This window comes from Microcaecilia unicolor, chromosome 2, assembly GCF_901765095.1.
Source record: "Microcaecilia unicolor chromosome 2, aMicUni1.1, whole genome shotgun sequence".
NCBI lineage: Eukaryota > Metazoa > Chordata > Amphibia > Gymnophiona > Siphonopidae > Microcaecilia > Microcaecilia unicolor.
The window spans coordinates 381,316,416-381,327,250 of NC_044032.1; the positions used below are offsets into that span (position 1 = coordinate 381,316,416).

The window sequence follows — 10,835 nt, forward strand, 5'->3', positions numbered from 1 at the left end:
TTAAATATAAACCTTGAACTTATTTTCTTAATAAAATAACATTAGCAATTCACCTTACTTAGAAACTATTCTAAATTATACAAATATCAACAGTGTATCTTTCAGTCCCTCCCCCTATTCTCTAGGCAATTACCGACAAGTATGTAACACTCTTTCTCACTTGTCTTTCTAGTTTTCCAACAGGTGCATACCACTTCTTCCAGTTCACTTTCTCAGATAAGTACTTTTCTTTAAATAACTTTGTGTATTACTTATTTACTTAAACTATCATGCATTAATAGTTTTTCTCCTTTGTAGAAAGAATTTGATTCTTTGTATTGTATTCTTGTCTTACAGATTACCCTCTTTTCAGGATTGCAGAACTCAGACCAAGATTTCCAGGTAAGTATACTTCTTTCCCTGCTTCCCTTTTTCCTCTATTCACTTAGTGTTCCAAAAGGTAACAGATTCTGTGAAGTTAAATTGTGTGTAAGCTCTACTAATTTGTGATGCTTTCCAGGTAGAATCACTTAGCTCAGTCCCACGTTTCCGCTGAAGCAGATTTTTAGTACTTGTCTTTCTTGCGTGGGGGTCCTTATTTGCTGGATCAGGATCTCCTCAGTCTCTTTCTTCCAGTTTCTCTCTTCTCCCTAAACCTCGCTAAAAAAATTGAACAAAAAAGGAACCAAAACCCTGTCTTCCTTTCCTTTTATTTCCCAGGATATCTAACTCAGGGACTTTAAAGATGGTACATTATACTGGGGTCAGATAGCTAAATTAAACAAAATTAATCAGAATGATTCTATCTTGTTCCCCTATCTCTCACTGAGCCGTCCCTATTCTATGGGCTGGAGAGAGCTTCTGTACTGAAGTCATAATTGTTACAGTCAGAATCAGACTCTCACCTCTCATTAAACCCTCACCACTTCAATCCCAATTTCACTCCTTCCCTAGGACCATGCACAGCTTTAATTCTCTCTTATCTCAAACACCCTCCTTCACTTCTCATGCTCTTCTCCCACAGCAACCTTTTTCCAGTCAAATCCACTTTTAAACCCCTTCTACATTAATTCTCATTTATTCTCTTACACCCCAACACCTTTCCAAATACTTTCAACACCCTACTCACACTCTCATGTGCACAGCCTGCAAAAACACAACCTGCCTCTCTCAGTGCCAAGCAAGGTTGCCAGATGGGAAAAATTTTCCCAGCCCCAAATCAGCCCTAAACCCGCCCAAAAAATGCCCAAAGTCAAACCCCGCCTCCCACGTCACCAACCCTGCCTCCCACGTCACCAACCCCGCCCTGCCCCTCACCTCACCAGCCCCGCCTTCCACGTCATTAACTCCGCCCCCTGACATCACCCCTGATGTCGTTAACCCCGCCCCTGATGTCAACCACACCCCTGAAAAGCTTCTATTGGACCAAATTGGACCAATAGAAGCCCTGGAAAAAAGTGCACAGTGGCCACAGGAAAAAAGCCCAAACCTGCACCCCGCAGCCGCCGAAAATTTTCCGCAGCTGCTCGCAGAAAACCCGCCCAGTGTTGCAGGAAGACCGCAACCCTGGCGACAATGGTGCCAAGCTTCCTCAGGCAACTGCCAGCTGCTGTTGCCAAGCCAACAGAAGCTCAGGTCTCAGCAAATTCCAAGAACATGTGTTGCTGGGAACACTCAGGTAATTTTATTTGCTTTATTAACCTCCAGGTTACACTAAATATTAGCATGCACCAAATCGCTAGCATGCCTTAGTAAAAGAGGCCCTGAGTTAATGAGATCTCTTTTGGAGGGAATTTATCCTATTTCTTGCATTGCTCATACCCCTATCCTTAAATCTGCTAGTGCTGATTTAACTATTGTAGATAATTATCGACCAATTGCGGGCATTCCATGGGTTGCCAAACTCTTGGAATTCTTGGTTTATCAGCAATTTCACGAGTTGATTTTTTTCCAGTGATTTACACTTTATGCAGCATGTGTTTCGTCGGTTACACAGCACTGAGACCTTGTTTCTTTCTTTGACATCAGAGGTGAGGGACATTTTGAGTAAAGGGGCTCAAGTTGCTCTGTTGCAGTTCGATATTTCTGCTGCTTTTGATGCTATTGATCATTCTTTATTACTTCATAGACTTGCTGAATTGGGTATTGGCGGAAAGCTATTACAGTGATTTTCAGCAGAGGCGTAGCCAGGTTTTGATCTCAGGGGGGGCAGACTTTTATAAAATAGGCACCGGTTGGTGTCAGCTAGACAGCAGTGTCTATGTTGTTGCTCAGGGGCTGTGGCGGGCCATGATTAATACAGACTGTCTCCGTTGCGTCCTGCCTACTATGAAACAGGAGTTTCGTCAGGAGGCAGGACGCAGAAGAGGTCCCTGGACTGGCTAGAGCAGGCAACCTGTCTTCTTAACTACAAAGTAAAAATATTCAAATCGTGACCATCACCTCAGGAATAGCACACACATTCCTTTCACTGCTAGACACCTTGTTTAAATCAGATGGGCTTTTGTTTGTGTGGTGACTCTACAGGATGTGGAGACCACTAGTCTTCAGGATTTATATTTTGGTTGACAAGGGCCACCAAAGGCGGCCCTGGCCCCAGAGTGGCTGAGCCTATTTTCAAATAGGGCTAGACACTTTGCCATTCAGGTTTTCAGGCTATCCACAATGAATCTGCATGAAAAAGATTTTCATGTAATAGAAGCAGTATATGCAAATCAATTTCATGCATATTTAACGTGGATATCCTGAAAACCTGACTGGCAAGGGTGTACTCCAGGACCAATTTGGGAAACACTGCCCTAGAACACAAAACTTACCACCCCATAACAGCCCTAACCCACCTATGAAAAGATAGTGCTATATATATTACACTGGGTTCTTGAGCACCAATATACCTACTATTGGGAAACTGGAACAAGCTGCACTGTTACACATTTCTACACAGACACTACATGCTAGCAGAATTCTTCACTTCAGTCGCACATGCAGAACATGGACAGACCCTCATCTGTATAACATGAGTAGCCATACTGGGTCAGACCAAAGGTCCATCTAGCCCAGTATCCTGTTTCCAACAGTGGCCAACCCAGGTCACAAGCACCTGGCAGAAACCCCATCTGTGACAACATTCCATCCTACCAATCTAATACAGAATAGGCAGCCACAAAAACAACAACAACAGCAACAACAAAAAGTTAAAATAGAGACCCCCTCTTCTCTGCCCAAGAAAACCAGACTCTATAATCAGTGCAATACTGGTAAAAAGAAACAGAAAAGCATTTTCTCGTGTACTTTGCAAAATAAACATAGAAAAAATATACATTTTTACAAAGCAGGTACATCTCAGTCCTTACAAAGTATTAAATAAAAATAATGTTTTTTTCTACCTTTGTTGTTTGGGAATTTGGCTGGTCCCAGTCTTTTTTTCCATGTTCCATGAGTCAGCCTTACAAATTCTTTTCCAGGCTGGCCTTTCCATTTCTTCTCTCTCCTCTTGTCTTCTTCCTTTCCTTCTCTACATCTACATCTAGCTGTGTATAGAGCTCCCAAGTGATCCAGTTCCAGAAGGGATATTTTTCAACCAGTCACAGGGATATTTTTCAACCAGTCACAGTGTGAACTCTTATCCCACATTCATGTGGGATTTGCAGTCCCTGATTCTACCCTTCAAAATCTGTGCTGCAGTACATCCAAAATGACTTAAGAAAATGCACTCGGACGCCTGCAGGGTTGCTAATCTGAAGATATCAGAGATGTGCATTTTCAAATACTGTCATATTCCTAATATCAAATTCAAAATAAAATACCTTTTTCTTCTGTTGTTAGAACAATTTATTTTTTCAATTGCTTTGGTCTCACTGTCTCTTTTCTGTGTTTCTCTGTTTCTTCTGCCTTTACAGGGTTTCCTGCCCATCTGACATTTCTTCTGTCTCCAAGTGCACCATCCTTCTTTCCTCTGCACCACTATTTGTCCTGTCCAGCATCTCCCTTCTGCGTCCCTTGCCCCTACCCTACCCCCAAGTTCAGGATCTGCCCTTTCTGTTTCCCCATCTCCCCCCTTTTCAGCACAAGCCTTCCTGGTCTCCTCATCTCCCTCTTTTCTAGCATCTGCCCTCCTGGTGTCTCCATCTCTCCCTTTTTCTAACATTGCCGTGTCCCCATCTTCCCCCTTTTTCCAGCATTACCCCTGTGTTACCATCTTCCCCCTTTTCCAAAATTACCTCTTTGTCCCCATCTCATCCCTTTTTCACCGTTGTCCCCATATCCCCATTCCCCCTTCCAGTAGTGCCCCTCTGTGTCCCTATCTCCTCTTCCCCTTTCCAATAGTGCCCTCTCTGTGTCCCTATCTCCTCCTCCCTTTCCAGTAGTACCCCTGTGTGTCCCTATCCAATCTTAGGTTTCCCTTCCCAGTGAAGCCGTCATCGCCATACTCTCAAAACAAAGCAAGCAAACCTATGAGCTGCTGCATCCATGTTGTCACTCTTTATTGTTGGTAGCATTTGTATTTAATCTCACTTATATTTTCAAACATGCCAATTTGTGCAGTATATGGATGTACACAGAAAAAGTATAATAACGGAATATAGGTAGAGTAGTAATTTGTTGTAAATCGTAATCAGTGTGTCAAACGGAATATAAGAAAGCTAATGGACTGCATTAGGGGCTTATAGCCCATTTAGTTATGTTTAAACAAAAGAGATCTACATTAAAAAATATTTATTTTTATTTTGACCTATAAAACCACTTGTCCCTGAAACATGCCTAAAAGCAGAATAATCCATATGTATCTAAAATGTAAATTCCTACAAATGAGATGACGTGAAAATGTGATTCCATGTGCCCCAATGAAAGGCGAGTTTAATTCTACTTCCATTTAATTTCAATATATTCTATCATCTTTATAACACAAGCTTCCCAAGGCAGAGTACAACAGTTAAGATAAACTCATCAGGAAACAGGATATCCTCACTGAAATCTTGGCCATATGTATTGTATAGAAGAACAGTGAAGAAAAATGAGCACAAGCTACAAAGTTTATAATTGCTTTTTCTACCAGCTACAATAATTTTTGAAGCTGTTTTATTTCTTTTCTCCTCTAGCTTTTAAGGCACTGCCTATCCAACAAAAACAGCTTTAGCCTTGTTACAGATGGATCAAAGCCGCATTGAGCCTGTCATGAGTGGAAAAGCGCGGGGTACAAATGTAACAAAAAATAAAAATCAACAATAAAGAACGACAATGTGGATGCAGCAGCTCATAAGTTTGCTTGTTTTGTTTGGGGTGAAGGCAATGATGATGATGGCTGCGCAGGGGAGTGGAAACAGATTAACCAAATTGGCTTCCTTGCTTACAGGATTTACTGGGCTAGAAAGGCTCATTTCCACTCGTCTATTAAACCTCCTTGGGCAGCTCTCCCCCGGAGTCTTGCATCTTTCTCCCTGTGTTTCTTCTGCTGCCCGCTGTCTCCCATCTGCATCGTCATTTTTACTGCCCTGAAGCATTCTCCCTCAGCACCAGCAATTCACAGTCAGCCTTCTGCCAGCGTCGGGGCTTCTCCTCAGGCGCGTCCCGGACTCCCGCCTACTCCAATGCAACTTCCTCTTTTCTGCAGAGGTGGGAGTGAGACATGCCTGAAGAGAAAGCCCTGACGCTGGCAGAAGGCTGACTGTGAATCGCCGGTGCCGAGGAAGATCGCTTCAGGGCAGTAAAAATGACGATGCAGATGAGAGACAGCGGGCAGCAGAAGAAACACAGGGAGAAAGATGCAAGACTACGCGGCAAGGTGGCAGGGAAAGTTACTGGCACGTGGCGCATAGGCACCATTTTTTCAAAAATCTGTTTGGGGGAGCGACTACTCCCCCTGCGCCCCACCTAGCTATGCCACTGATTTTCAGAATTTATGGGTAAAAGATCATATTTGGTTCATAGGAATGGTGTTTCTTCTTATTCCTGGTTGCCTAAGTGTGGTGTCCCTCAGGGGTTACCATTGTTCCCTTTATTATTTAATGTTTATATGAGGCCACTTGAGCTTAGATTTCTTCTTTAGGTTTACAAATATTGACCTGTGCATATGATATTTCTTTTATTGTGTCCTGCTTTGAATACCTTCGAACATTTGATGTTAGTAGAAAATGTTGCATTGCTTGATTCATGGGCTAGTGCAAATTTTTAAAAGTTAAATAGACAAAAACTACTATTGTTTGGTTTGGGGATTATGATCCTTTGCCTGAAAAATTTCTAAAATTGATTACGGGAGAGGTTTTGCAGATTACTAATAGATCCAAAGTTTTGGGTGTAATATTAGATTCAAGTTTATCTTTTGATGCTCAACTAGCTACTTCAGTAAAAACATTTAATTTTCGATTGTGTCAGTTGAGAGCAATCTGGTCCAGTTTAAGTATGGAGAGTTTTCGAAGTATAGCAGAGTCGGTTCTGTTACCTTATATTGACTACTGTAACTCGTTATATGGGGGATTAACATCAAAGCCGTTGCGAAGATTACAATTGCTTCAGAACACGGCTGCCAAATTAATTCTGAGAGTCAATAAATTTGAGTTGGTGACTCCTCTTCTTGATAAATTGCACTGGCGTCTGGTTCATTCTAGAATTAAGATTAAAATAGCATGTATGGTTTTCAAAACTTTGGCTGGACAGAATTCTGTTTGTCTTTCTAAATATTTGACCATATTATCTGCAAGACATGTATCTCGTGCTATTCAAACTAATACTTTATTGTTTCCTAATTTCAGAGGAATTAGGTTTAAGAGCTATTTGAGTAACTCAATATTTAACGGTAAAAATCTGGAATGATATACCACATCAGAGTAGATCTATGGTCTTATATTTTGTTTAGAAAACAACTGAAGGCTTTATGGGTTTCGGATGTAGATTTAATTTTAGTCAATTTGTTTTGATATTCCTCTGTAATTCTATATGATTGAGATGTTTCTTTTCTTGTAATCCGCAATGTATCCCATGGCGATATAGCAGAATATAAGTTACGTATGATATGGTATTTGGCTGTGTGCTATTCTATAAGGCAGGGCACCTAACTTCTATTACATGAAGTAGAGGAGTAGCCTAATGGTTAGTGCAATGGGCTTTGATCCTGGCAACCTGGGTTCAATTCCTGCTGCAGCTCATTCTCACCTTGGGCAAGTCACTTAATTCTCCATTGCCCCAGGTACAAAAACTAGATTGTGACAGAGAAAGTACCTGCTTATAATGTGTACTGCACTGTATACACCTAGCAGGGGCATAGCCAGACCTCACGGTGGGAGGGGGCCAGAGCCTGAGATTGGGGGCACATTTTGATTGTCGTCACGCCTCACCTCGCCTCCTTGCCACTTCCCCTCACCACCTCGTCGCTCCCCCCACAAAAACAAATACCTTCTTAGTTTCACGTAATGGAGCGTCAGCGTGCGCAGGAGGAGCAAGAAGAAAGAAGAGCAGGGCAGCGAACGTGGCTGCGCCAGAGACCTGCGCTGAAGAAGGCTTCAGCTGTCAGGGATTGGGGACCTCTGCCAGCCAAACCAGGGGCCCAATGAAATTTGATGGGCCAAGGCCCCCCACAGCTACGCCCCTGACACCTTGTAGTGCTATAGAAGTGATTAGTAGTATCTGAAAAGGGAGGGGGGCATTCTGAAAGGTTGCACACATATTTATAGAATAGAGGGTCAGCACACCCAACTTGGTTGCCAGTATTTATACCAGTTTTCAGCAGGTGTAAGTCTGGGCAGGGGAATTGTGCTTTTTAGTGCTGATCTTTACAGACACCCATTTTTGAGCACAATTTATAGAATTCTCTCAATAATCTTTCTATTGTTCATGCAGTCTTACGCCATGGACTGTTGAAAACTCTCAAATAATTCAAAGTACATTTACGTTGTGGGAAGAAGAAAACATGACTATGGCTAAAAGTTACCTATTGACAGAAAAGCAATGCTGATGAGTTTGGTTTTGGAGAAGATTTCCCCTCCAGCCGTTGGCCAGCCTACAGAGCTGGGAGACCAGGCCTAGGTAGTAACTTTTCAAAATGATTGAAGGTGCCAGACACAATACAAAGTACCCCTCCCTGGACACACTGACAGAGGCTGCTTAATGCTTGGGTGCTCAGCACCACAGGAATCCACAGAGCTGGCTCCTATGAGCAGGGGCATAAACAAGGGGGAAAAGGAGGTCAAAAGAATATACAATGCATGCACAGAAATATGTTTCAGTGTCTCTTCAGCATGCTGTATGGCCTGGCTTATCAATGTATTCCACCTTGGTTTTTTTCCAACTTGACAAAGGCAATGAGCACAAAACTTGCAAAGATCTGAAACATATCAGTGGTGGAAATAACTGAAGCTTACCTAACATTTGACTGTAGTACTGATCCCAATGTCCATAAAGGGACTGTAAGATGAGGTCCTGTAGGGTATACAACACAATATTCCACATTCTCTCCATCAGCGACATGGTGTCACCCATTTCAGAGAGGACAGCAGGAACATAGGATGGGGGTGTGGGCATCTGCGCGCATTTCCTCTCCACAACTGATCCTGGTGTGAATCGTAGGGAATACAAGTACGGAACTCCCAGGGCTATGGCAACGAGGTCACCACAAAGAAATATTGGGTCGGACAAAACCACATCGATCTTCCTCCTCTCCAACTGTTGCATTAAATCTTTGTTTTTCAATACTGCATCGCAGATGTGCCTATTTGCATGGTTCACTTTGCCTACCCACACACTTAATCTCTTGTAGAATTGCCAGAAGCTCATTTCTGGCTTTTCATAGACCCATAGGTTCACCAAACCATCTATTATTGAATGCATGTAAACCTTATCAAATGGCGCTTGTAAGACTTCATAGTGCAAAGCTGATGTTGTGTTTTTGGGATTGATATATGGAGAAGCTGAGGAGACCAGCACCGTGACATTGTGACCTCTGTTTATTAGCTCTTTTATAATGACTTTAACATTTAACCAGTGGCTGCCTTCTGTTGGCCAAATCAGTACATTCCCAGAAAGGACAGTTCTTGAAAGAACCAGCTGAAAAATTACAAGACAGATCAGTTTCTCTGGACCAATGCTTCTCGTTGGGATAGACATGTTCAGGGATGTAAACAGGAAGCCCAGATATTTTTTCACATTAAATTCCAATACAAGGATGTGAGGTTTCTTACTCGTAGGACCCTTGGTGGTTTCATTCAACCCAAAGGTTTATTCTTCAAGAATAACTCTTCTGTGATGAAGATGACAACTGCAATATGTGCATGTACGCAGAAAACTGTTCACAGTCCTAGGTTCAAAAAATGAAGAAAACCAGATAACTTTTGATTTTTTCTTATTATTAATAAGATTGCACGTTTGTCATTAGATTATACTATGCTAAACCAATTTGTGAAAAACTGCATTGGCTCCCCACCAAGGAACGTATTGCCTTCAAGGTTTGTACTCTTGTCCACAGGATTATTTATGGTAATGTCCCTGGATACATGCTGGACTTTATAAAACTACCACCCAGAAACAGTACCAACCTATCCCGTACTTATTTAAATCTGCACTATCCAGACTGTAACGGACAGATACAAATCTACTTATGCATCCAGCTTTCCTTACATAAGTACACAACTGTGGAACGCTTTGCCCAAAGCTGTAAGGTCTGTCCATAACCACCTTAACTTCAGGAAAATACTGAAAACCATCCTGTTTAAGAAGACTTATCCCCCTGATCCAGATTAACTACTTCATTTTGTACCTGTATTATTGAACCGGAGCTTTACGGTATTCTGTAAGTCACATTGAGCCTGCAACTAAGGGGGAAAATGTGGGATATAAATGTGTTAAATAAATAAATACATGCATTCATTAAGCATTGTTAAAAGAGCATGTTTTAGTGGTACATCATATGAGAAAGAAGGGCTTGAAAACTATTACAGTTGTCCAACAGCAGATTAATGAATGAAGTAGTTACATCGCATCAGCACCCTTCAATATTTCCTCATTTTTAAAGTGAAATATTTTCCAAAATTACTAAAAAATGCTAATTAAAAATCAACATATCTGAATATAGTCCAATTATGGAGAGTAAACAAGAGCCATTATAATTTAAACCATTAAGGATTGTAGTTACTGAGATGCATTTTGGCAATAATATATGTTATGGTTAGTGCAGTGGCCTGAGGAACTGGGTTCAGTTCCCGTTGCAGCTCCTTGTGACCGTGGGCAAGTCACTTAACTCTCCATTGCTCCAGGTACAAAAATAACCACCTGTATATAATATGTAAACCGCATTGATAGTTGTTAAAAGAATTTTAATTAACATACTCACGAATCTCAAGACACCAAACCAGCTTAAACACAAACAGGTTTATTCTTGCGCAAGAGAGACAAAATTCCAACATCAGTTAGGATGTTGTCTGACTCTAACCCCCCCCCCCCTGCTCTTATAAACCTTTCTCTTACAATGCCTACGTGCAGTTTCACAGTGCCTGTGTGTCTGTCATTAACATGTTACAGTTCTAGACTGTTAATAAGGTAGCCGGCCAAAGCATATCTAAGAACATTCAGTTCTACTTGCAATTGCACAAGGTCAGAGCTGAACTGTTCCTCTTTTACATTTATTTAGAAATTGTAAGAATGATTAACCCTATATTAGCAAAACATTTCCTCTACAATATAACTCTTCCTCTCTATGCTTCTCTAATGTTTCTGCACACATGAACCTTATTCTACCACAACATTACTGTATTTGTTCATACAGGAATTGGTGAACGCCTTTATAGTACTATGTAAGCCACATTGAGCCTGCAAATAGGTGGGAAAATGTGGGATACAAATGTAACAAATAAATAAATAAATAGTAATCA

The 10,835-nt window shown here is 41.5% G+C and overlaps 1 protein-coding gene across 6 annotated transcripts in view; it reads right to left on the reverse strand.

The window, feature by feature from the left end:
• LOC115461021 (UDP-glucuronosyltransferase 2A1-like) overlaps positions 1–10,372 on the reverse strand; it is a 100,939-nt gene extending 90,567 nt beyond the window's left edge. The window contains exons 1-2 of one of the 6 annotated variants that reach the window (XM_030190534.1): positions 10,294–10,372; positions 9,150–9,265 (exon numbers count right to left, since the gene is read on the reverse strand). Coding sequence is in view for 2 of the 6 variants with exons in the window: in XM_030190532.1 (XP_030046392.1) it covers positions 8,334–9,075 (742 nt within the window). In the remaining 4 variants the exon portion in view is untranslated. Of the gene's footprint in view, positions 1–1,108; positions 1,163–8,333; positions 9,266–10,293 lie in introns of those variants that run through there. The other 5 variants (XM_030190532.1, XM_030190533.1, XM_030190535.1 and 2 more) reach the window with 5 other exon arrangements.
• Between the last annotated feature and the right edge of the window lie 463 nt (positions 10,373–10,835).